This window comes from Polypterus senegalus, chromosome 2 (assembly GCF_016835505.1).
Source record: "Polypterus senegalus isolate Bchr_013 chromosome 2, ASM1683550v1, whole genome shotgun sequence".
Taxonomy (NCBI): domain Eukaryota; kingdom Metazoa; phylum Chordata; class Cladistia; order Polypteriformes; family Polypteridae; genus Polypterus; species Polypterus senegalus.
This window is the reverse complement of record NC_053155.1, coordinates 9,181,480-9,209,274: the sequence shown is the minus strand read 5'-3', so window position 1 is coordinate 9,209,274 and position 27,795 is coordinate 9,181,480. Positions and strand designations below refer to the sequence as shown.

The 27,795-nt window shown below is 42.9% G+C and overlaps 1 protein-coding gene across 1 annotated transcript in view; it reads left to right on the top strand.

The window, feature by feature from the left end:
* Positions 1–6,299, top strand: part of LOC120524134 (E3 ubiquitin/ISG15 ligase TRIM25-like) — a 35,328-nt gene extending 29,029 nt beyond the window's left edge. Inside the window, exons 9-10 of the mRNA XM_039746012.1 lie at positions 3,316–3,381; positions 5,758–6,299. Of these exons, the coding sequence (XP_039601946.1) occupies positions 3,316–3,381; positions 5,758–6,299 (608 nt within the window). The remainder of the gene's footprint in view (positions 1–3,315; positions 3,382–5,757) is intronic.
* Positions 6,300–27,795: the final 21,496 nt, after the last annotated feature.

The window sequence follows — 27,795 nt, the reverse complement described above, 5'->3', positions numbered from 1 at the left end:
AATAAACTGAAATGTTACTCACTCGTGATTTTTCTGTCCATACGGTAAAGTTTTTGTTGACCAGCATATTACGATTTCAGGCGTTTGAATTACATGTTGATATACAACAAGTGCAAAGAAAGAGGACACATAAATCGCTTTCTACTCCACACGCTTTACACACATATTCAGCTCGCTCTGCCACCGCAAATGCTGTGTGAACACCCGGCCTCCGTCACCAGCCGCCGTTCACCGGATGAATACGTGCGGGCGGCTCGTGGTGGATGACGTTCAGTTTTAGAGTTAAAAGTTATAAGAGTTAAAAATTAACAACAAGAAAATGAATTCAAAAACGAAAACTAAAATTATGTTTAGTAAATTATTATTTTATTCCAGTTTTCCTTTCCAGCTACTTTAATAGATTTGTTTAGTTTTAGTTTTTCAATTCAGTTTTGTTAATTATTTTATTTCAGTTTATGAAAATGTTTTTTTAATAATAGTCTCAGTTTTGATTTTAGTTTTCATTAACTAATAACCTTGACTGGGACACTGTGAAATTCTAATTCAGGGCTAAAACCATTTTCCTCTGACAACGACACCTGGTAAGTTGTTGAAAGCTTAGGAATAAAAAACTATTATAACATACGTGATTCATTGTCTCCCTTTGTGGATCTCTCTAGAGAACAGGGACCCAAAACGTTCGTGGTTAATTTATATGGTTTTGAACATATTGGGGACAACTTTTCTTGTACTTTTGGGTCAGTAGTGGTGTACCTCTTGGAAATTCGTGCATGGAGACCGTCAGCATTGAGTTGGCGTCTTTCTGTGGAAGCTGAAACCTCAATGCCTGCTGCCACAACCAAGTCTTGCTGAAGGTCTTTTGCAGTCACTTGAGGGTTTGCGGGCACCTCTGAAATCTGGTTGATAGCATCCTCTTTCTGCCATGTCCAGGTGGTGTAGCCAGTGCTCCTTTAACTTTGAACTTGAGAACTCTGCATCCAACGATATCTCTAGGAACATTCAGTGCCTCTGATATCTTTTTGTATCCTTGTCCTTGTTTGTGCCAGGCAATGACCTATTCTCTTAACTCTTTGGACCTTTCTCTTGACGGACTCATATTTCCAACATGCAGTGTGAAAGGCACTATATAGCGCCTGACCTGACACAGATTTGACACGGGAGGCACGTGTAAAATAAAAGGATTTTTATTATTCTTCAGCTGGAGGGCACGTCTTCCCCGTACTCCCCCCAGCCACAACACAGTCCCAAACACCAGTACAGTACAGCACAAGCACTCTTCTCTTCTCTTCTCTGGCACCTCCACTCCTCCCTCGCAACCTTGTCCTCCTCCACCTGACTCTGGCCGATGAGTGGTGGCTGCTGGCTCCCTTTTATAGGTCACCTGGAAGTGCTCCAGGTGTTTGATCACCAAGATCCGGCGGCACTTCCAGGTGTGATGAAGCTGTTGCTCACACGGGCTCAGGAGTCCCAAACACAGCACCCCCTGGCGGTACCTGCGGGACCCAACAGGGCTGCCCCCAACTCCAATTCCCAGGGAGCCCTGTGGGAAACCGAGGCACTACACCAGCCCAGGGGGGTGGCCATCTAGCGTCCAGGGGGAGGTATTGCACTGTCCAGGGCTGCTCCCCCTGAATACAGTGTGCAGGGGCGTCCCGGCTGGGCATGGACACCAGGTGCCTGTCGCAGCAGTCAAACGTCACTGTGAACACACACATGCCTAGCCAGTCCAGGTATCTGATGTGTTGATGAACTAATGAGGCCCTTGACTGACTAACACCTGAACTGCAAATGCCTGCTCTTATGGGGGATTCTCTTCAGTGGCCTTGAATAATTCTGAGACTGCACTAGTTATTAAAAGTGGCATTTTGTTTTGAATGTGGAAAACCACTTGTAATATTAGATGTGTTGAACTATTTAAACTGTTTTTCTTTGATATCTTTATCACAAACACCTGAAAGTTTGTACATTTCGCCAATAAGCCTAATTTGCAATGGGGTTTTTATTTTAATCCTCAGATATGTTTGCTAACAAACCCCCACTTTCTTTCTTTGTTCATCGCACATTTCAGCCCTCTTGTGGACACCGGTCGACATTATACCCAGGCACAGATCCTGGATGTTGTTATCTTATATAATACCAATAATGGCGTACTGCATGATAACATACAGTGAATACACTTGACTTGAGCATTCCTAGTTTTCCTCCTCTTTCTCTGTACGTTTATCATTCGTTTGCTCAGAGGTTGATGTGCTTGCCACTTCCTGAGCAGATCTTCTTTTCTCCACCCTAGCGGCCCTCTGCTTCTCTTCTTTCGTTGGCATCGTTTCACGTTAAAACTGATTAAGTTAGTTTTTGTGTTGCAATTACTTAGTACGTTTTCTTTAATTGTTCACTTAAGCTGGCACTTAAGTCTTCAATCTGCCTCAAGAATGATTAAAGATATGAAGAGGTAGGGGAAGAGACCACGAAAGTGGTAGGGAATGAGAACAGCGCCCATATGCATCTGTCACATGGCCGCCCTGCTGCATGCTGCCGAGAGTTCTACCATAAAATAAAATAAAAATAAAAAGAGTAATAAAAATCATCATCCCGAAAGTGGATAGTAGACTTTGTATATGTGTATCAAATATCAGGTCAATAGGTGAAACGGTTTGCGAGCGACTGGTGATTTAAAATGCTAGACAGACAAAAAAACAGCCACGGTAGCGTATTATAGAAGAAGATACTAAGTGGGTGGTTAGATGGAGGTCAGACCCCTATATAGTTTTGACTGACAATATTAAGAATTTTTTTGACAAAATTCTGAGGTCAAAACTGGACTAAGATCCTTATTATACAAGATATATATATTAGTATAACATATATTATACATTTTTTAGCAGGCGCTTTTATGCAAAGCAACTTACAAAAACACTTCAATATAATCGAGTCAACATCAGTTGGTGAACAATTTGATAACAAGTGTGACAGAACAAGGGGACAAAATTGACAGCATAAGTGAAGAACTCCAGAAACAAAACACAAGGGAGTTGGACTGAAGATCACAGACCAAGAGGGTCTTCAGAGGATTCTCAGACACACTGAGAGAGTCCACAGATGAAATGGCGGTGGGCAGCTCATTCGGACTGCTGACTTCCTCGATGTGTTTAATGCGCTTAGACGCCACACGCTCCATCTGGGTTTTCATTGCACCGTCATGTCTTAGGTTTTATTTGCTTGTCATTTTGTATTTTATGTTTTTAATTGCACTGAGTTTTTAATAAATGCTTTAAGAATTTAACTAACATTACTCTTCTATTTTATTTTTATCTTCAGGTCGTGAAGCTCCAGTTTACACCCTAAAGCCTAATGAACCTCAGAGCAGAGCAGAGTTTCTCCATTGTGAGTTTGTGCTTTGACTGACTGTATCATCAGAGCTGACACCATTTCTCGTTGAGTATCCAGCCGAGGCTTGTGTTTGAGTTTGAGTGTGGAGTGACTGGGGAGACCTGAGACTGGTGCGTTATGGGAAAAAAAGTCTGAGGACAGAGAAAAAACGTTGATTAAAAACTCAAGATATCACCCAGTCTGAATTGCAATTTGATTATTTAGGTGGCCGCCTACTAGATATCGCTTGTGGTTGATCAGCAAACACCTTCCTCACCTCTCAGTTGCGAGAAGCTGATCATAGGCATAGTCGCCTTCTCCTTACAGGGACTGAACCTCGAATGTCAGCACTTGAGGTGAAGTTTCAGACATTACTCCACAGTGGCCGATTTGCTTGCTTTTCAGGGTGCCGATCAGAGTATTAATTATCTCCATAGGTCTGAATCACAATCTGATTACTTGGGTGGTCACCTACCAGATTACGCTTGTGGTTGGTCGGTTAATCAGCAAACATCCACCATGTCCTCTCAGTTGTGAGAAGCAGAGATTTGATCCCCGCAAGAGGAAACAAAGCTGTTTACACCTAATGAGGCTTCAAATCTCACAATGAGGTTCAAGTCAGGTGACTGTGACGGCCACTCTAGAATCTTCCAGGACTTTTTATGAAACCAACCCTTTGTGGATTTTGAGGTATGCTTGGGATCATTGTCCTTTTGGAAGCATCAACTTCCTCACAGACAGCATGATGTTTTCTCCTAGGATTTCTTGATACTTAAGCTCCAGTTTTCACCCTAAAGCCTAATGAACCTTGAAGAAGAACTTCTCCATTGTGAGTTTGTGCTTTGACTGACTGTATCATCAGAGCTGACGCCATTTCTCTTTGAGTATCCAGTCCAGGCTTGTGTTTCCGTTTGAGTTTGGCCATCGTAAGCACAGTGTGAGTGTGGAGTGACTGGGGTGGCCAGAGACTGGTGCATTATGGGAAAGAAAGATGAGGACAGAGAAGCACTAAAACAGTCCACTGAAGTCACAGGAAGTTAAGCATGTCCTACCTCCATTGTTCTTTTTCCTTTATCTTTTATACCATTTACTTTACTGCTGTTTTCTCTTTCTTCTTCCTGTCTCTCCTTTTTTAAGCTTTTCTTTTTTTCAGTCCTTCCCTTTTAAAAATGATACTAATAATTGGTTTATACAACACATTGGTTTATACAGCCTGGTGTGTGTCAAATCAAAACATTTCAACATTCACTACTGTTAGCATATTCAGATGCGTGAAAAAGTAAGGACACCCCACAAAATGTCTTTTTAAATATATGTTGACCTATCAAGACTTGATCTTCATTTAAAAGGTATCTTTAGAAAAAGGTGATGTAAATGAAAATGAAACAAAACAATTAATTGCCTTTGAAATAATTTATTCAACTAAAAATGAACAGATATGCCATTTCCACCCACCTTTAATTCAAGTAGCTGGTATTGTTCCCTCAAGATGGAGGCTCCTCTAATGGTGTTGCAGCCTCTGACGTTACTGGATGGAGATCTCTGCGACTCCTCCATGGAGCTGTTTTTGATTTTTTATAATTCTTCTGAACTGTAGCTGTGATATCTTTCACTTGGATGTTATAGGGTCCATTGAGTAAGTAAAGCTGGGAAGAAATAGTTTTTGTGTGTGTTTTCATTTAAAGCTGTAAAGCAAAAAAACAGGAATATTTCAAAGGGGGGAATTCTCTTCCTTACCCTCGATAGATAGATAGATAGATAGATAGATAGATAGATAGATAGATAGATAGATAGATAGATAGATAGATAGATAGATAGATAGATAGATAGATAGATAGATAGATAGATAGATAGATAGATAGATAGATAGATAGATAGATAGATAGAATATATTTTAAAGGCACTATATAATATGATATATAATTGTGACAGGTGCTATATAGTATGAAAGTCAGATATATTGATGGATCATAGATGTTAAAAATGATCAAACAGTGATTGGTACCTTCTATTGATAGAGATTTGGTGGTGAAGTGTGACAGTGGGTTGATTTTGAGTGAAGAATTTGGACTGTGACAATAAAAAGTGTTCTTTTCATAAAGCCAGCAGTATGTGAACTCTGACCTCAATGGTGACCTTAATGCATTTTATCATAATTCCTGATGATTGAAACTTTTTCCAAATGTCCGACTTGCCTGCCATTGTCATCTCTTTGTGATTTCATTTTAAATTTCTACAGATTCTGTCCAATCAGATCAGCTCTTTACTGCACTGGTGTCTCATCAGCGCAGCTCCTGATTGGCTCTTGTTAATTGTTTGTGTTGAGCTCCACCCCCAGTCCTGTTACACACTCACAGCTTTCCTCACTCATTTTCTTTTCTCTCCTTTCAGACTTCTGTTCCCTCACACTGGATATCAACACGGCACACAGACGCCTCCGTCTGTCTGAAGAGAACAAGAAGGTGACACGTGATGGGACAAAGGCCAACTATCCTGATCATCCTAACAGATTTGACCGCTGTCCCCAAGTTCTGTGCAGAGAGGCTCTGACTGGGACTCGCTGTTACTGGGAGGTGGAGTTCACTGGAGAGAATCTGGCGATTGGAGTCGCATATCATGGCCTGAGCAGGAAAGGAGATGGCATAAAGTGCGGTCTTGGAAACAATGGCAAGTCCTGGAGTTTGTATTGGTGTTATTCCCAGTACTCTGTGTATCACAATAACAAGTGTACTGTACTCAGCGCCCCGTACTGTCCCAGAATAGGCGTGTATCTTGACTGGCCTGCTGGCTCTCTGTCATTTTATAGCGTCTCACACACAATGACCCTCCTGCACAGGCTCAACACCTCCTTCACTAAGCCGCTCTGTCCAGGGTTTGGGGTTGATACTGACTGCAGTGTAACAATCTGCCATCTGACACCAGGTGACAACTGATCCTCCACTGGTCACTTGACGTCCCCACAAGCGCAGGTCCTCTTTGTGTTTGTAATTGAAGGTCAAAATAAAATTCCCTAGTTGGGTGGGTGAGAAACATGTCTGGGACTGAATTTGGGGATGAGAATGCAGGCTGAGTGCGGCTGTCAGGGTCTCGACTATTACTTGATTTAATTTAATGTGTGAGAAGCCATTCAAGTGTGTGTAACCTACAAATACAAATACCAGTCTGACCAACAGGGGTCACTGTTGATTCACGGCTACATGTCCGTCAGTCTGCTTTGACCCTGAATGTCAATGAAAGTCACTGTTAAGGCAGAGAGGCATGTGGTCCTGTTAGTGTAGCACAACTGAAAGGCACTATATACAGTATGGGTTATTTAAGTTGCTTAAACATTTATCGTAGTCTGTTGTGCCACCCCAGTGCCTCAGAAGACACAATCCCTCTTCTGTTCTTTGGCCCCTTTCACCAGCAGTATCACGAATGGATTCAAGCACAATGGCATGGTTTCGCGTGTGCACAGAGCTGTAATGTACATTCTAAACTCAGAGTGTGTCGAATTGGACACAATCCATCCTAACACACGGCTTACCTACCCTGAAACAGCTTCAAGTGATGTAGGGAGACCTTTGGATTGTCAGTGGGTGAAGAGCAGAGAAGGAGCACATTCTGGGGCACAAAGTCACAACAATTCAACAACACTTTGCTTCATGATTGCAAACATTAAATGATGCCGTTCACTAATAGTTAACCAAGAGGAGAAATAAATGTGTGCCTACAGTCATATGAAAAAGTTTGGGAAGCCCTCTTAATTCTTTGGATTTTTGTTTATCATTGGCTGAGCTTTCAAAGTAGCAACTTCCTTTTAATATCTGACATGCCTTATGGACACAGTAGGATTTCAGCAGTGACATTAAGTTTATTGGATTAACAGAAAATATGCAATACGCATCATAACAAAATTAGACAGGTACATAAATGTGGGCACCCCAACAGAGATATGAAATCAATACTTAGTTGAGCCTCCTTTCGCTCCTTTGAGCCTCCAGACGCTGTCCTCCTATAGTGTGTGATGAGTATTTGGATTCTGGATGGAGGTATTTCTGACTATTCCTCATACAAAATCTCTCCAGTTCAGTTCAATTTGATGGACAGCCTGCTTCAAATCATCCCATAGATTTCCGATGATATTCAAGTCAGGGGACTGTGACGGCCATTCCAGAACATTGTACTTCTCCCTCTGCATGAATGCCTTTGTAGATTTCAAACAGTGTTTTGGGTCATTGTCTTGTTGGAATATCCAACCCCTGCGTAACTTCAACTTTGTGACTGATGCTTGAACATTATCCTGAAGAATTTGTTGATATTGGGTTGAATTCATGCGACCCTTGACTTTAACAAGGGCCCCGCTGTCTTTGTTCTGATTTAAATGACACAACACAACTATCCAGTTGTGATGTACCCTGAAGTTTACCTTTTAATGTTCACTGCTGTGTGCCCATCCTGACTGATTCTGTTCATCTTTCCAAGAAATCTTTGTGACGAGCCTCAAATAATTATGAGATCCCAAGAGCACGTAAAGCGATCGATCGCAGAGCCACATGACTTTCAGAGCCGTGAGATCAGCTGACTCTTCTGTGGCCAGGCTGCTTCCTCTAGTGGCCACTTTCCTTATTTCACACGTGGGATAGCTCTGGAGTGAAGGAGGAAAAAATACGGAGTGGCTGATAAAATGAATAAGAATAAATTATCAAAACAGTTACTTAACAATTATATCTAAAATACATAAAAGTTTAACTGTAATAAGAGGGGGTTGAAGTGCCCATACAAGTAAATATACTGTCAGGGCTGTTGAGTTAAATAAGACCACCTAACGCCAGGCGCTAAACACTTGACGGTGCATATTCAGAGACAATTGGCAGACGCTGCTCATGTGACTGACACGACTTTCAGAGCCGGGAAATCAGCTGACTCTTCTGTGGCCAGGCTCTTCATATTACATACAAACACGGGAAAGCTCAGGTGTGAAGTTTTAGGTGTGAGTGAGAAATATTATTCCTAGCATTCTTAATATTCACAGTTCTTTTCAGTAAAGTGTTTGGTTAGGTTTTGTTGGAGTCCACGTGGAAAAAGAGCATTTACAGTGCATCCGTAAAGTATTCACAGCGCATCACTTTTTCCACATTTTGTTATGTTACAGTCTTATTCCTAAATGGATTAAATACATTTTTTTCCTCAAAATTCTACACACAACACCCCATAATGACAATGTGAAAAAAGTTTACTTGAGGTTTTTGCAAATTTATTAGAAATCAAAAAACTGAGAAATCACATTGTCATTATGGGGTGTTGTGTGTAGAATTTTGAGGAAAAAAATGTATTTAATCCATTTAGGAATAAGACTGTAACATAACAAAATGTGGAAAAAGTGATGCGCTGTGAATACTTTCCGGATGCACTGTATTTTTAATGAAACTGTTTTAAAATGGTTGTAAGAGACATTTCCTAGTTACATAAAATTCATAAATGTTTAACTAGATTATAGTGCATAATCTATGGGAGGTTCCTATAACCCTCATCAGTTGAATTGAATTGGTATATTCTAACTATTTCAAATTTCTGTGACTAAACATCATTCTTAGCGATCAGCCTTGCCATGTGTAAGGTGCAGAGGGCCTTTCGTGCCTTACGAGCCTTTTAAGAATTGCGTTCCTTGTGTGCGTGTTTTGTGTGTCAAGTAACAATTTAATTTTAAGTGCTGCACCTTACGTTTAAAGCATACAGAAGAAGAAGTTATGCATCTTTTAAGTATAGAAACAACTAAAGTTTACAAGACCAGCTAAGTTTAAAGAAGATACATTTTTCCTTTTTTTTTTGGCTTTCTATTCTAACTTTTGGACTGAGAGATTTCTTTCGGCACGCATTTTACCCCGTGCTTGAACTCGCCTTACACTCTGGCAGCTACAATGGTGGTTTGGTATTCTCAAAGCCGAATGTTCTATAAATGCTTTATAGTGTGTAAAATAGAGTTGCAATGTTATTTAATTTGCTCAATTAATTAAAAAAAGATTAAAAGAAACATTAACAATGTCTGGTGTTTGTAAAATCTGTTCACTTGGTAACGTTTCATTTGTGAACACCTCTGGTGTTTTGTATCTTCTGATGATTTTATAAGTTCTTGTTGTCCTTAATAAAAATCAAATTCTGGTGGAACATGTGGACCCTTGGCCCTCAGACAAAACAGATTTATAAGGGGCGAATTCGACCAATTTAAGGAGAAACTTGAATTTAGAACATCTAGGCACCATGTCATGGGCGATTATCAGCAGAGGCTCCAGGAGATTTGGTAACACCGAGTTGTAATATTTTAACATTTAGTCAAATTGGGAGCAGAATTTCTGTGTTTGTACTCACACATATGTCTGAACAAATATAAAGAACAAATGAGGGTTTAATGGCAGGTTTGACTGCGAACGCAACCCGTGTGAACTGGACGCTGTATAGCGCCTGACCCGGCACAGATTTACACAGAGGCACGTGTAAAAACACACAAGACTTTTATTTTGCTTCACCTGTGAAGCACGTCTTCCCCGTGAACCCCACAGGCAATACACAGTCCCAAAAGCACTTAACTCATCACAAACAACCCTTCTTCTGGCATCACCACTCCTCCCAGGCAACCTCATCGTCTTCCTCCCGATTCTGGCCCTGAGTGGTGGTTGCTGGTCCTTTTTATAGCCCACCCGGAAGTGCTCCAGGTGCTTGATCACCTGTTCCTGATTGCACTTCCAAGTGGGGCTGTAGAGTTGTCCAGGCTTGCTCCAAGATCCATGCAGCACCCCCTGGTGGCCACCCCATCTCCCACGCAGCCCTACGGGAAACTGCGGCACCATCGTCTGCCAGGGAGGCTGCCACCAAGCACCCCGGGAGAGGTACTGAGAAACCCATGGATGCTCCCCCGGTACATATGTAGAAGGAGCATCCAGGCCAGGCATGGGACCCGGCCGCCCACCACACCTGTTATATATTAGGAGTAATAATTGATCAACAGTTGCATTTATATGAATAATAATAATAATAATGATAATAATAATAATAATAATAATAATAATAATAATAATAATAATAATAAAACAGCATAAAATTGCTTTTAGAAACAAAATGAACTTAATAACAGTGTTCATTTACAGTGCTCGTCCCAAAGACATCATCTGAAAATTCACCTGAAGATGGTCTGAGCACTCAAAGGCCTCCTTGATGTCCAATGGCTCCTTGATGCCTGTGTTAGTGGGCTCTTTTTGAAACCCTCCAGAATACTTACATCCCCCATTCAAGAATATTATCACCTGTTCCTGATCAATGCAGCAACCAATTCCTCTAAACATTCTGAACTCGTCTCTGCCTAATGCAACAAGCAGCTGTTTGGGCAGACAGACAATGTCTAGGAGATATCCCAGAATCAGTAGCTACAGATCAAGTTTGAAATACTGCTGCACAAAGAGCTACAAATGGATTCCTTTATTTAATTCTGGTCAAAACTCCAAATTGTAACACGTAAAACTGAGAAAGCAAAATGAGATTAAGGGGTCACATAAGTCATTCTGGGGTAATGTTGGTGTTGCACATAAAGCACTTTGGTATGCTTTCAACATTAAAAATACAGGATCTATTTTAGAAATAGCATTTACAATGCAGACACAATGAGCTCAGAATCAGATGTGATGAATATATTCCACAGTAGCTAAGTACATGCTCTAGATCTTGTAAGAAGCACTCAAAAAATATTTCAGTCCTTGAATCTCATCATATCCAGTCCATTAAACTGAGGAGATGAGCGTCAAGTTAAGTCTGGAGTTGAAGGAGTTCACGGCCAGATGACCAGGGGCCTCATGTATAACGCCGTGCGTAGAACTCGCACTATAACATGGCATAAGCACAAAAGCCGAAATGTGCTTACGCACAGAAAAATCCAGATGCAGGAATCTGTGCGTACTCCAACTTCCACATTCTTCCGCTACATAAATCCCGATCAGCGTGAAAACTAACGCTCGTGCACGCGCCTTATGTAACGCCCCAAATCATCCCAGAATTACGCCTCTTTGAATATGCAAATCAATATAAATCGCCCTTAAGCTCAGCCTTCTGTGAAAAGACAATGGGAAAAGCACGGGGGAAAATATAAGAATTTCAGCGAATAACAAGTGGAGGCAAAGGAAAAACATACTATTTGTTCAAATAAACCATGGTATAATCAACAAAATGAAGTTGATCGAGTGGCATAGTGTGTTGGAGAAACTTGAAAGCTCACGTTCACAAAATCGCACAGTGCCAGAAATAAAAAAGAAGTCACATATCAAAGTCGCCGTGAAAAGCCGAGTTGTAAGCCCACTGTCTGATGTCACTGTCATATGAAAGCTTATTAGGGTACAGAGAAAAAAGGCACACGGTGGGGAAAAAGCACGAAATGTCAACTTCAATCTCGACATTTCCACTTTAATCACGTAGTTTATTTTGTCATTAAAGTAGAACATCATAAACTTCATCTTAAAATCGTTTAATTAACCAGTTTCTCAAATCACATCGTAATTAAAGTAGCACGTTAAATGCTTTGTTTTGTATTTGATCTTCTTTGTGCTCTATGTGTGTGAATCACTACTTGCTTCTTAAACCGGCTCTCTTCCTCCAACTGGACACAGAGTCCATTACATTCGTGATATTACAGCTCTCTGAATAACTAAAATACTGAAATGTATACGTGATGTCATTTTCATGATGATAGGATTTATCACGTTATTAAACATGTGTTTCACTTCGATTAAATAATTTATTGCAGCAGTATAGGGGCAGCTCTAGGCTTGTGGTGGCACTGGGCAGAGAAAGAATCGGTGGCTCCTTCACCCGCCAATGTCAGTAAAGTATCTTATGCACGGTGGATGGCCACGTTCGTTGGAGACACTGCATAGCCGCCTCGTGCTCATGACACAAGCATTTAACGTTTGCCGAAATATGTCGCTGCGTTTTTAGCTATGTTATTATTTTTTCTTTCTGTTTTATATTCAACTAGCAAAATACCAGCGCTTCGCAGCGGAGAAGTAGTGTGTTAAAGAAGCAATGAAAAAGAAAAGGAAACATTTTGAAAATAACGTAACATGATTGTCAATGTAATTGTTTTGTCACTGTTGTGAGTGATGAGTGTTGCTGTCATATATATATATATATATATATATATATATATATATATATATATATATATATATATATTTACACACACACACAAACATATATATATATACATATCTATACATATACACATATATACACACATACATATATATACATATAATATATATATATTGTCACAAGAACGAGACATTGACAGATAAAGAGTTGGGGCAGCCACCCGTATATTGTGGTATCCTGGCTGCAAAAGTCGTTTTCTTTCAGTAAAATACAGAGCACTGAAGTGCACACAACCGAGTCCAAAACAAGACTAAAGAAACAAAGGAAAAGGGGCAGGTTTTAAAGGGGGAGACAGGAAGTGAGGTCGTATGGATCCGGCACGTGGTCTTCCACCATTGGCTCGTAGCCGGAGGTGACATCAGAGGGACTGGAGCTGGTGTGGCCGACTTCCATTGGCTCAGTCCCGAAGTGATGTCAGGTGATCCAGGTGAAATCCCCGGGATGGTCTACAGGCAAGGGAGAAAAGAGTCAGTGCACTCTGCCACACCCCGCATGCCTCGAACTGCCTTCACTCAAGCCCTTTAGCTGCCTCCCATGCGCACGCGTGTGACAAGGCCCCCTTAGCCCAGACCCGACGGGTCGGGCGACCCTAACCGAGAGGTCGTGAACCCGAGAAAGAGCATCAGCGTTGGCGTGGAGAGCCCGGCGATGAACGGGCGAAAACTTGTACGGCTGCAGGTCAAGAAACCACCGGGTGACCCGCGGATTCGACTCCTTGTGGAGGGCCATCCACTGTAGGGTGCATGGTCCGTGACAAGGGTGAATTCCGCCCAACAGGTAGTACCTCAGCTGAGTAATCGCCATTTAATCGCCAGAGCCTCCCTCTCCACCGCAGCATACCTGGTCTCCCGGTCCAACAGTTTCCGGCTCAGGAACATGATGGGGTGCTCCACACCATCGACGCTTTGGCTCAGCACGGCGCCCAGGCCTGTGTCCGAAGCGTCCGTCTGGAGGATGAAAGGCAAAGAAAAGTTAGGTGCCATCAAAACAGGTGTGGACGTAAGGGCCTGCTTTAAGTCACCAAATGCAGCGCTGTTTTTCAGTCCATACCACAATGTTCGGGCCCTCTTCTTTGTTAAATCCGTCAAGGCGCCGCTCTCTCCAAAACCGGGTACAAACCGGCGGTAGTACCCGCTAACCCGAAAGGCTTGGACTTGCCGCTTGGTTCATGGAGGGGCCATTTCAGAATGGCATCAATTTTGGAGCACTGTGGCCTTACGGTACCCCGACCCACCAGGTAGCCTAAATATTTGGCTTCGCTTAATCCGAAGAAGCATTTCTTGGGATTAATCCGGAGCCCGCCTCACCAAGTGTCCGTAATACCGCTTGGACATGCTGTAGGTGTTCCTTCCATGTGCTGGAATAGATGACCACGCCATCCAGGTAGGCAGCACTGTATGAGTTATGAGGCGAAGCACTTTGTCCACCAGACGCTGAAAGGTTGCTGGAGCCCGTGTAACCCAAATGGAAGGACACGATACTGCCAGTGTCCGCTAGGGGTACTAAACGCGTTTTTCCTTCGAGTCCGTTAAAGGACCCTGCCAGTACCCTTTCGTCATGTCAAGTGTGGTCAGGTATTGAGCCTGTCCAAGCCTCTCGAGGAGGTCGTCCACGCGTGGCATTGGATAAGCATCAAATTGGGAGACTTGATTGCCGACGGAAGTCATTGCAGAACCTCCAACTTCCGCCAGGCTTACCGACGAGCACAATGGGGCTGGACCAGGGACTATAACTTTCCTCAATCACACCTAGCTCCAGCATGCGCTTGATCTCAAGCTCCACTTCAGCCTTTTTTGCCTCGGGAAGACGATCACGGCGTTCTCGGCCAACAACCCCGGCTCTGTCACGATGTTGTGCTCAATCAGAGAGGTCCTTCCGGGTTCTCACTGACTACCTCCCGAACGGTCCGGATAACTGTTTCCAGCTCCTGCCGCTGTCTGGGACTTAAGTCCGTGCGGTTAAGGTCGTGTGTGTGCGAAGAGTGAGCGGGCTGGCCGGAGGAGGGATCGGGTCCCTGTCCTTCCACGGTTTCAGCAGGTTCACATGATAAACCGCTCCTTTGGCCGACGATTGGGTTGACTCACCAAATAGTCGACCAGTCCCTTCCTCTCCTTAACTTCGTAGGGGCCCTGCCAGTGGGCAAGCAATTTAGAGTGGGAGGTAGGCACTAGGACCATGACCCGATCTCCGGCGGAACTCCCAAGAGACGTGCAGCGGTTGTAGTACCGGCCTGCTGCTTGAGCCTTCTCCATTTTACTTTTAAAGGACAGGCGAATTTTTCCAAATCTATCGCGTAACTGCGCGATATATTCCAGTATGTTTGTGGAGGGAAGAGCCTCTTCTTCCCAGCCTTCTTTCAAAATATCTAATATGCCCCGAGGTTGTCGCCCCGATAGTAGTTCAAAGGGGAGAACCCGTGGAGGCTTGTGGGACTTCCGATAGGCAAAAGGACGAGGGGGAGGAGCTGATCCCAGTTCCTTCCATCCTCGCTGACCACCTTACGCAGCATTTGCTTGAGAGTTTGATTAAACCTCTCTACTAATCCGTCGGTTTGAGGATGATACACCGAGGTCTTTAAATGCTTTATTTTCAGTAATCTGGCAGTCTCCTTGAACGTTTCCGAGGTGAAGGGGGTCCCCTGGTCTGTCAAGACTTCTTTGGGGATCCCCACGCGCGCGAATACCCCTAGTAATTCCCGTGCGATGGCTTTAGAGGTAGCTGAGCGCAACGGAACAGCTTCGGGTATCGTAGCGTAATCCACGAGGACTAAAATGTACTTGTGTCCTCGGGCTGAGGGCTCCAGGGTCCCACCAGGTCGACCCGATTCTGTGGAAGGGAACGCCAATCAGTGGAATAGGAATGAGAGGAGCACGGTCCCTCCTAGGAATTTGTCGCAGTTGACACTCCGGGCAGGAAGCGCAAAAGCGACGAACCTCCTCATTAATTCCTGGCCAGTAGAAACGGAGCTTGATCCGCTCCAGAGTTTTTTCGGTGCCCAGGTGGCCACCTAGGAGGTGGGCGTGTGCTAGCTCACAGACCTGCCGCCGGAAGGTACGTCACTAGCAGCAGCCTCGTCTCCTGCCCGCCATGCATTGCTACACGGTAAAGGAGGTCATTATCTAGCACAAAGTAGGGGCCCTGTGGCATCGACTGATTAGTGCGCTGGCCATTGACAAGGACCACTGCATTTTTTACAAACTTCAGGGAGTCATCATTCCATTGCTCCCTTCTAAAAGAAGCCGGCGTTTTTTAAATTGGAACCGCAACACGGAGAGAGGGTCAGCGCCGACCCAATGGGCGTGGTTTCCTCCCGCCCGCCGCGGCGTTGGTGGATGACGTGTTAGCCCGCGACGGCCCGGGAGTTGCCACGCCAGTCAGGGCGACTGCTTCGCTCTCTCTGCCGGCTGATTACACGGCGTGGAGGCAGCTTGAGACGGGTTATCTCCGTCCATAACGAGGCCCAAATTAACCCCGGAGTGGTATGTGTCTCACCGCTTTTGATTTTAGACCAGTCCCGCCCTAGTATCACCGGGTGTGGAGGATCAGGTAGGACGCTACGGTGAGCTTACTAACTGACCCTCCGTAACTGATGACACAGCGGCGGACCTGTACCAGCGGATGTCTCCGTGGACACAGGTTATACCGGTCTTAAATTTAGCCACTGTTGCGGTTGCACAAAGCGGCGGGCAACAATGAAATGTTGCTGCGGAGTCGAACAAACCTGTGGTCTTGTGTCCGCTGGCGATCACCACGCCAGTATGTGGGACCGCCAACGGATTAGCCAGAGCACACCAACCCTCCTCACCCTCCACCTGCATTCCTCCTTGCCTCCAAGCGGTTTGCGCCCCGCCCGCTGGACGCCAATACGGCTCCGGATTGTACAGGGTGGGGCTAGGTCTTGGAACATACCCGCTGAGTTTGACATGAGGACGGTTCTGCTCCCCTAGAGTGTGAGGCCGCCCTCTGCGTCTCCATAAGCTCTATGAGCTCAGCCATGTTCTTGAACCGCCGCCCCAAACCGGCTGGGTGAAGCCACGGGAAGCGCTTCCAGGAGCAGATAGCAAGCTACCTGCTCTATTATTTGGTAGGGCGTGTTTTCAAATGGCCGTAGCCAATGCCCTACCATTGCCCATAAGGACCAGGCTTGTTTGTTGGTTGGCCGCTCAGGGTCCAACCTCCATGTTTTATTTTATTCACCTGCCAGTCTGGGGCACCCCTAGGTGGTAAATGGGGCTTTGGTTTCGCAGGGAGGCAGGCACTCTCCCCCAAGAGAGCATACTGAGTCCCTTTGCCTCCCCCTCCAGGGCAGCCCAATTCTGTGAGCCCCACCCGCACACCCCTGGCCACTCCAGATGGGCTAGTTATGAGTGCGGGGCGGAGCCCGCACCGGTCACGCCGAACCACGGGCACCCTCCCGCCTGAATACTCGGCCCGCACGCTCCCACCTGGGTATATTGCAGGTCCTGTCCCCTTCTCCTCCGGGACTTCTCCATCCTGCCGACTACGCCACTGTCACAAGAACGAGACATTGACAGATAAAGAGTTGGGGCAGCCACCCGTATATTGTGGTATCCTGGCTGCAAAAGTCGTTTTCTTTCAGTAAAATACAGAGCACTGAAGTGCACACAACCGAGTCCAAAACAAGACTAAAGAAACAAAGGAAAAGGGGCAGGTTTTAAAGGGGAGACAGGAAGTGAGGTCGATGGATCCGCACGTGGTCTTCCACCATTGGCTCAGAGCGGAGGTGACATCAGAGGGACTGGAGCTGGTGTGGCCGACTTCCATTGGCTCAGTCCCGAAGTGATGTCAGGTGATCCAGGTGAAATCCCCGGGATGGTCTACAGGCAAGGGAGAAAAGAGTCAGTGCACTCTGCCACACCCCGGCATGCCTCCGAACTGCCTTCACTCAAGCCCTTTAGCTGCCTCCCATGCGCACGTGTGTGACAATATCTACATATATATATACATATATATACATACACACATACATACACACACATATATACGCAAAAATACATATATATATACATACACACACACATATATAAACATATATATACATATACATACATATCTACATATATACACACACAGCTATTTCAGTATCAGTGCAATACGCTGTTTGTTAAAACGGATGACCCCCGCTCTTACGTGCAAGTCTGCGTGGATATTATGAACTATCGTATTTGTTCAAGTTCTATTTAAATTTTAAATAGAAGGAATTTTTATTTAGTCGACAGAAATATCTTTGGTAGGAATGGTAAAAACAGACAGGAATATTATTCCTGAATAAATCAACTCAAACCTTAAACAACTTATAATATTTTGCTCTCCATAAAAATATATCCTGTCTAAATTATACAAGTTAGAAATAAAGTAAACATTAAAAGAACAAACATTCAAATTTCTTTACTCTTATGTAATTTTATATTTTATAAAAAATAAACTTAGATTTTAAATATCTCAAAAGATTTTGCTCTCCATAAAAATATATTCTGTCAAAATGATACAAATTCAAATATGAACATGCTGCATAACAAAACCTGGAAATATAAATAAAATGTGTTCCTTTCAGCAATAACAAATCAAATCATTCAGTTGTCTTTGCTCATATGTCATTTTAGAGCTGGACGCCTGGCATCTTTTTTTGGCCACTGGTTCGTTTCTGTTTGGTGTGAGGTTCTGTGTTGTGGAGATTCTCAGGATGGATTGCAGGTGCTCATCAGTGAGGCGACTCCTGTGTGCTGTTTTGTTAGTCTTTATCACCGAGAAGAGCTTCTCACACAGATATGTGCTACCAAACATGCACAAGGTTCGAGCCGCATGTAGACGGACTTTTTTTGTTCTTCAAAGTCACGAAAGCGCCGTGCAAACTCAGTGCGCTCAGTTTATCAGCAAAGTGCGTATTTGGGAACACCGTAGTGACGACTTGGTTTAACATTACTTGGCAACAGGGAAAGAGGGGAAAGTGGTTGTGTCTCCCATAAAAGCAGCCTCAATTGAAATCACTTTGTGATTGTGCACGGGTAAAAACGTCCGCTGAAGTGTCAGATTCTTATTTAATTCTTCTGCTTTCTGTATCTTCTGCATTGCATTCAGGTCTTTCAGGTTACCCTGATGTTTTGTGTCATAGTGCCGTCTTAGATTAAATTCTGTAATTACAGCCACATTAGCTCCACAAATGAGACACACGGGTTCAGTAAACATATACTCAGCCTCCCATCGGTTTTTAAAGGCTCTATTTTCAGAATTAACTTTTCTCTTCAGCATCGTGTGAGCTAGCTTCGCAATAACTTGCAGCATCATAAGGTAGACTTGATTAACGCGATAAGTGTTCGGCAAGGCAGCTGAAGCGCTGCATTATGGGATCTGTAGTTTATTGTGTTACCAGCGCTTCATATACCCGGGCTTTAATAACAATAATACAGTATATAAAATGATCTCGGGCGGATATAATTACACGCCGGGCCGGATGTGGCCCGCGACCCTTGAGTTTGACACATATGGACTAAATAGAACTTGAAAAGATATATTTTTCAAATGTGATCGCAATTCAGATAGAGTTTACGCGCACTACAGCCTGCATGCCTCAATAAGTCATCCTCCCCTCGCTCTTACTTTTTTACCGTTTTTACAGTTCATCTAATGAATACACTGAGTATGGCTTTACCAAAACAATCATTGATGGCGAATAAAGTATCCATTATTCGAGTATGTAGATCGGGTTATATATATATACATATATATATACCCGCGTATCGCAGCGGAGTAGTAGTGTGTTAAAAAAGCTAGAAAAGAAAAGGGAACATTTTAAAAATAACGTAACATGACTGTCAATATACAGTATTTGTTTTGTGAGTGTTACTGAGTGTTGCTGTCATCGAGGATTTGATTATCATTATTTCTTTCAATCAGGTTCGTATTTGTAGGATGTGTTGTGTTCAAGTTACATTCCGTGTTTGTCAATCGTTGTAAAGATGACAGGTTTCATTCATCGATTCGTTTCTTACTGCATCAATAAACAGCTCGTCTTCTTCTTTATCTGAGACCTGACACACTGCATGCACGGGTTTTTTTACACTGTCTTCCTTTAGCGGGACATTGACTTTTTCCAACGTGTGCTTTGTTTCCGCAGTAGTTGGATTTATGAATATGCTTGTATGTATCAGACGCTTCATATTTTTGCTGCCTTTTCAATTGTGTAATTCGGTTTTGTTCAGCGCTCTTTGGAAATGTTGCCTTTTATCTGTGCACTGCGTCAGTTCACGTGAGCCACTCGGTGTACATGCATCGAAGGTTCCCAGCTGTGCTGGTGCCATCTCCTGCTATGTCCATTGCTTTCTTTCCGAGGTAGCAGCAGTCATGAATATTGTAGTATATGTCACTCGCTCGCTTCTTATTGTTTTCGCTGTCTTCTCAATTATATAATGCATGTTTTCTTAAGCGCTTTTTGGAGGTCTTCCTGGTTTTCTACGCACTGCATTGACAATCAGTTCACGTGATTACGTGGGAGGCGTGATGATGTCACACGAAACTCCGCCCCCCCACGTCATTCCAACTCAACTCCATTACAGTTAATGGAGAAAAATACCTTCCAGTTATGACCATTAGGCGTAGAATTTCGAAATGAAAACTGCCCAACTTTTGTAAGTAAGGTGTAAGGAATGAGCCTGCCAAATTTCAGCCTTCTACCTACACGGGAAGTTGGAGAATTAGTGATGAGTCAGTGAGTGAGGGCTTTGCCTTTTATTAGTATAGATATATATTGGCGTGGCCGTCACTGCAGTCCTTGCTTTTCTTTCCCCAAGTAACCGATCGCCACACAATCAGCTCTGTAATAGAAGTTGAGCCACCTGTAAGCTTAGCGCCGATTCTTCAAAATGTTTAAAGAACATTAAAATATCTTCGTAGTACATGTTTAATTATTCAATCCTTAACGACACTCCCAGTGAAGAATATAGATTATTTAAACGAAGTTAAAGTTTTATCTGTATAATTTAACAAACATATTTTGCTGCATTCCACCTTAAAAATGATATCGTCATCATATGTAAATACGCGCTTTATAAAGTGGCCTAGGTTGTGAGATATTATAACTGTAGTGCAAGTTTACAGTGGGGTGATTGTACTTATAAGTACAAACAGTTCTACAAGGAGCAATTGATTGAGTACATTTAAAGTTCTTGGGAATAAACTGTTTCTGAACCGCGAGGTCCGTACAGGAAAGGCTTTGAAACGTTTTGCAGTGGCTGAGACAGCGTGTCCTTGAAGCTGTATACCGATAATTCTCTTTCCGATCAGCTGCTGCTGTGATTCACACTCAGATACAGTGATATCAATACTCCGAGTGGTGCAGTGAGAGTAATATGGAAAAAGATGATCCGCTGTGGCAACTCCTAACGGGAGGAGCTGAAAGAAGAAGAAGAAAAATAAGAAGAATAAGAAGGTACAGTGAGAGTAACAACGCTAAAGCAGTTATGGTATTTGGAATACTATGGCTATTCCCTGGACCATTATATTGTTACAAGTTAATTACAATCAGATGCGTTACAATAATAAACAATATGCGGTTAGTTTCGGTGTATTTATAAAGCCGCTTCATGAAAATAAGGTGTAACCACACAGGAACAGTAGCATTGCTTTGATGCTGGGTGACGCCAGTCTGCAAAACCGAGCGGAGAACTTGCGTACGACAAGGCATGAGGTACCGTGGAAAAGTGCGTGGCTTTACGCCAAGTGTAGGTTTTATACATCACGATTTGAACGTGGAAAAGTTCTTATGCAACATTTCTGTGCGTACGCACAGTTTATACATGAGGCCCAGGCGTTTATACACAAGTGACTGTCCAATGGTATTGCAAGGCTTACCAACAGGACTCATTAACGATGTAAGTGTGGTCTTTAAAAACATTCACAGGTGTACAGTTTTAGGAGAGCTAAGGCAAAAAAATGTTAAAAATCTTGGTATCAAAGCCTAAAATTACCACTGATTTATTCTGCAGTGGGTTTGAATAAATGTTTACAGTACCCAAAACCCAAATATAAGGTTGTAATTGCATTTACTCAACAGTGCAGGCTTCTGTTTCTAGCACATTCTAAAAAACAGCATCTCCATGAGTGTCAGATGAAATTGGGCTTTATTCTGTTACATTGTGGGCTCACATCAGCAATGAAGAGCATCTGGTAGCTTGTGGAACGCACCTGTCACCACTTTTCTTACCCCGTCAGGTGTGTGATTTGAATGTACAGTGGAGCAGGTGGTCTATGCAGCTCTCAGTCCTGATGACTCTGCCGAGGAAGCCCACTCCATGTCAGACCAGTGGTGTAATCGGTCAGCCGTACTTGATGCACAGTGTGGTGCATATCCATGTGCACCGCTATGTCTGTGCCAGCTGTGAGAGGCCTTTGAACCTCAATTTCTATGCTGCCATCCAACAATCATGAAAAACAGAAGCAACAACAGCAACAACATTTATTTCTGGGGCACATTTTCATACAAACAGTGTAGCTCAAAATGCTTTACATGATGAAGAAAGAGAAAAAAGATAAAATAAATAAGAATTTTAATTAGGGAACACTAGTTAACATAGAATAAAAGTAAGGTCCGATGGCCAGAGAGGACAGAAAAAAAAAAATTACTCCAGATAGCTGTAGAAAAAAATAAAATCTGCAGGGGTTCTGAGGCCATGAGACCACCCAGCCCCCTCTAGGCATTCTACCTACCATAAATGACTTCAGTCAGTCCTCATTGTATTCAGGGCTCTCATGTAAGAACTTGATGATGATGGTCATGTGGACTTCGGGCCTTTAATCCATCAATGGAGGGACATCACAGTGTTTTGAACAGGTGGTGGTGGCGCAGGTCGCCACCACAGAAAACCAGAAAAAGAACAGAAGAGAAAGTAGGGGTAAGTACAGATTTTGGAGCCACCATGAATGATAATGATAACTTATTGAATATACAGAGCATCAGGATTTAACTAAGATGAAGTTATGAGAAGGCCATGTTAAAGTAATGTGTTTTTAAAGTGCTCCACGGTATTAGCCTGTCAAATTCCTATTGGCAGGCTATTCCAGATTTTAGGTGCATAACAGCAGAAGGCCGCCTCATCACTTCTTTTAAGTTTAGCTCTTGGCATTCTAAGTAGACACTCATTTGAAGATCTAAGGTTACAATTTGGAGTGTAAGACATTCTGAAATATAATATGGAACAGATTATTTAAGGGTTTGTAAACCATAAGCAGGATTTTAAAGTCATTTCAAAATGACACAGGTAACCAGTGTAATGAAATCAGGACTGGTCTGATGTGCTCGGATTTTCTTTTCTGAGTTAAGATTTTAGCAGCTGCATTCTGCACTCATTGCAATTGATGTCAAAGGTGCATGTGTCACAGTCTAAGGCGTAATAGTTTTTGTGTGACAGACAGAAAAGCCTTACAATTTTATTTATATATATTGTGATGCGTGAGTCACTGTCTTGCACCCGAAAGATAAGTCTAAAGGCTTCAGGAAAACCAGTTTCATTCAGTCTCAAACAGGAACAGCAAGGGTCTTTACTCCAATGGGAGCTACCACTTCACTACACAGAGACACAGCAAACGAGCAGGGACAGGGCCAGGTCAGTTATAATGTTCCCTGCGTCACCCATCGGGCAAAAGACGTGTGTTGTGATGTGGGATTTTGCATACAAGTTGATAAATATTTTGTATGTCTTTATTTGTAACTTAGACAAAGCAATGAAATATTAGTGAAAAGCATTCATGTTTATCCCCCTAGGACTAAGTCAGGAAAGTGAATTTTAAGACAGGGGTGGGGTGAAGTGCCTCAAACAAGTCTGGCAAGTGTTTCTCTGCTAAAGTCTCTCAGTCAACCCCCACAGGAAAGCCAGTCTGCCTAACTGCCAAGCCTAACCTTAACATGTCTTTAGGAGGCCAGGTGTGAAGGTGTTCTATTCCCCCATTGGTCTGAAGTATGGCTGTTTGGAACGGGCTTGTGTCAAAAGCCATTAAGTACCACAACCCCCTATTGGCTCTAGGGGTTGGGCAGAAAACCTATACATTTGCTTGCTTTACCCAGCTCTCTCTCTCTCTCTTATCAAATTGATGAAAGACCATCTCATACACCATGAACTGAAAAGGACAACACAAGGGAGAGCACAGTTCGGCAGCCATATTGAGATAGGCATGCGGCCTGTTCTGAAGAAAGCTGACCACAAATCATGACTTAACTAGAGACATTAAGTAACTAACAAGTCTGTGTGCCGCCTGAAACTACACATTACCATTTATCAGGTTGTCCTGTCCCCTCTGCTCTTCTCCCTCTACACAAATGACTGCACCTCAAGAGACCTGTCTGTTAAACTCCTGAAGTTCGCAGATGATATGACAGTCATTGGCCTCATCAAGGATAGTGACGAGTCTGTATACAAACGAGAGGTCGAACAACTGGCCCTCTGGTGCGGTCAAAACTACCTGGAGCTGAACAAGCTTAAAAATGTGGAGATGATAGTGGACTTCAGGAGGAGCCCCCCAGTGTTGGCCCCTCTCATACTAATCAACAGTACTGTGTCTGTCGTGGAAAACTTTAGGTTTCTGGGATCCACAATCTCCCAGGACCTGAAGTTGCCACCAAATATAGACACAATTTTCAAAAAGGCCCAGCAGAGGTTATACTTCCTGCGTCAGCTCAGGAAGTTCAACCTGCCTCAGGCTCTTCTCATCCAATTTTACTCTTCAGTAATCCAGTCTGTTCTCTGCTCATCCATTATAGTCTGGTTTGGTTCAGCCACAAAACAGGACAGAAACAGACAACGGACACTCAGGACTGCAGAAAAAATCATTGGTGCTGATCTGCCCTCCATTCAGGTCCTGGCAGAAAACATCATTGCAGATCCATCACACGCTGGTCATAATCTTATTCAACTACTTCTCCCTGGTAGACGCTACAGAGCACTGTACGCCAAAACTACCAGACACATGAACATTTTTTCCACAGGCTATCACTTTCACGAATACTTAAGTTAATTTCACAGCATCAGAGATAATACTTGTCCAATAAACCAGTCAATAACTATCACCCATTGTACTGAACTGGTCCCCATGTGTATATAATATAACTGCTTATCTTATTTCATTACTCTATATTCCATAGTTTGTATTTATTCTGATTTTGCACTTTGCACAATAGTCTTTTGCACATTTCCTACATACATGTAGATATGTATATACAAATATATATTTCTTTCTTGTATATGTAGAAATGTTACTTTGTGACAGTTGTATACACACATACACATGCACAGAGAGCAAGGTAAAACCGGAGTCCAATTCCTTGTATGTGTATATATACTTGGCCAATAAAGCTGATTCTGATTCTGTATGGTTGCCAGTGTTCACTTGTACTTTGCTTATTGTTATTATTTATGAACATTATCAAAAATACATTATTTAAAGTGTAACTTAACTCCTGCTTGTCCTGTCTTATAGAGTAGAAAGGAAGGTGAGGAGAAGTTATATGGTACAATACCTTATAAAGAGTGGTACGTCTATGAGATTTGAGGCATTCTGACAAAGGCTACACATTACTGTAATAATACAAGAGAGGAAAGACAAAACAACGTGTTACATGGGGATGCTGAAAACTTGCAGTTGCCATAGTGGTGTTGTGAACCTGCGTTTGTCTCAGCGGAGGAAAAGCAGCCCTTGACAAATGTGTCAATCGCGTTGTCAAACGTGTTTCAGCATGCAGCCCTGTTGGGGAGAGTCTCAAAAGAGCTCAGAAATCTAACAATATATATAATTAATTTGAAGAAAACAGGGAGTGTAATAAATAATATGATGATACTGCAAGTCACAGTAATAAAATGATGAGCGTTGCTCGCCTATGTCTGAGGGTTTGTATTCTGCTGTGTGTGTCTGGTGTTACACATGTGCCGACATTTCAATGTGACAAGGTGGGCGGTCTCTGCACCTCAAGCCTGACCCCGCCCCTTTCCACACCAGTTATCCTTAGATGTGCAGCGGCTAATAAAGACCAACATAAAACTTCATTATTCATGGAGGTGCTATACCTTAGAAAACGCTTTCATTTAAATGTCACTGTAATACTCAAGTGGCAGATGCTTACTTTAAGTGCACTGTTCACTTATTTTGCATGCAACTACAATAATAACAGAATGAGAAGGCACCTTCAGTCACCACTAGAGGGCGCAATTTTGAATTTTCCACATATCCCTATTGGCACAATTGTAAGGTAAGCTTGTGTTTCGCTTTTAGCAGCATAATAATCATCACGTTCAGTAGGTTATCACATTTTTTGTGCATCCACTGGCACATTGGAGGGGACTTGGGGACTTATATGTTGACTTACACCCGGGCCAATGTATGGGTTATGCCAGCACTTGGCGGCTTCTTCATATTTTGGGTTATTGTCAGACTGTCATCTCATCATATGTGCAATCAAAGAAGGTTGTTTCACATTTCCTGTTATGTTAAAATGCTGTAAAATTTAGACATCCAAAACATCACAGATGTATTGGACAGCACATATGTGTGAATAACAGGACCACTGGGATCCCCAGAGGCTGACAATGTAAACCTCAGGTCACACCCCAGCATCTGGTCAGTCCTTTTAAATGACGCTGACATGTGTGCCCAGCTGGGTTATTTTGATCAACGTCCTTAGTAAGGGTCTCACACCACTGACAGAAGAACTTTTTTTTCCATTGTCTTTTCTTAAAGCACAATAAATGTTTGTACTGTATATACTTGTCTGAAGTTTGTTCTTGAACTCATTTTTACTTTGCATCACTCAATTACATATAGAATTTCTTTAAGTGTGATATCGCCACGCTGGTCGCACGTTGAACTCTTGTCAGGATGCAACTTTCAGTTGACTCTCATGGTAGGTTATGAGATTGCAACCAAATCACTGCTACTGCCCTCCAGGATTCACTTTGCAGACCCCTGATTTATGTGAACATCCACTGGCAGACCAGCTGACAGACTGGCTGCTGACATGGTGACAAAAGAAAAGTGACATGGAGACAGGAGAATCTGTGCAGACTCAATGCTGTTGTGCTCACCATCGCCACGCTCTGCATCTGTCAGTCCACCGGTTAAGTGGTGAAGCATCGATTTTCAGCAGAGCTCCACAGCCACTGAGCCACACAGTTCAGAGTTACTTTGCTGGACCTGTCAACCGGATCCATCAAATCACCCGCGGAGGGAGGGAAAGAAAAAGAAAGAAAGAAAGAAAGAAAGAAAGAAAGAGTTTGATTAAACATTCATTAACTGGTCACCAAGTCTGCCCAATCACACTTCAAGCAAATCCATCTGCACAACTTAGTATATTTGTCACAAGCCATCTACTAAAGCAGATGGCCTGCTAGTAGTTTGGGACTGACCAGGACTGAGGGAGTAACAAGAGAGGCACAAGAGAGGCAGATGTTCAAAACAGAAGGTAATTTATTTATACCACGATAAAAAAAAATTAAAGTTGTTGAAGGAAAAAAAGAACAAAAAAAAAGACAAAAATGTATAAATAATCCAGTGATAAGACACAATCAAATTATAAAGAGAAAAAAAAAAGACAAAAAATTGAAATTGGGAAACACCAAGGCTCTTACCCTAATATAATCAATTCCCGTTCATGAAAAGTCCAGGGCAGCCTTAAAATACCAAAATCTAGACTTGGTTTCAGTCCAGGTCAAATCTCAGGAGTCGTTTTTTTTTTGGTCCTCAGGAGCTTAACCCACTCCTTTACAGCAACCAACAGCTCAGCCACTAGGCACCTCTTAGGCTGGCGTGTCTCGCACTACCTACTTTTTCTCCCTTTTCTTTTCTTCCCCTGTTCTTGCGGCCACAACAGTATTTAAAGCCTTTTCCATTGCCAGGATCAGCTTACCTAATCATAGGAAGGAACCATTTAAGTCCTGCCGGGGGAAATTGTACACTGCTAGTACAAATCAAAAATAGCCGACAACAACATCTACATAATAAAACAATAAACAACAAAACAACACCACATTTATACCTAACCTCGAGGTTACTAATAAACAAACTTAGAGATTACGATACATGTACACTACTAACACAACTTGGACTCCCCCAATAGCTGTCGTTTGATCTTCCCAGGCACCTGTGACTGCATTTAGCGTCTGTGCCCTTATTAAATGAAAAAAAAATAAACGATCGAAAAAATGGTATGTTACGCGCAACAATTGCAATCTAACCATATGGTAAAACACCTAGAAA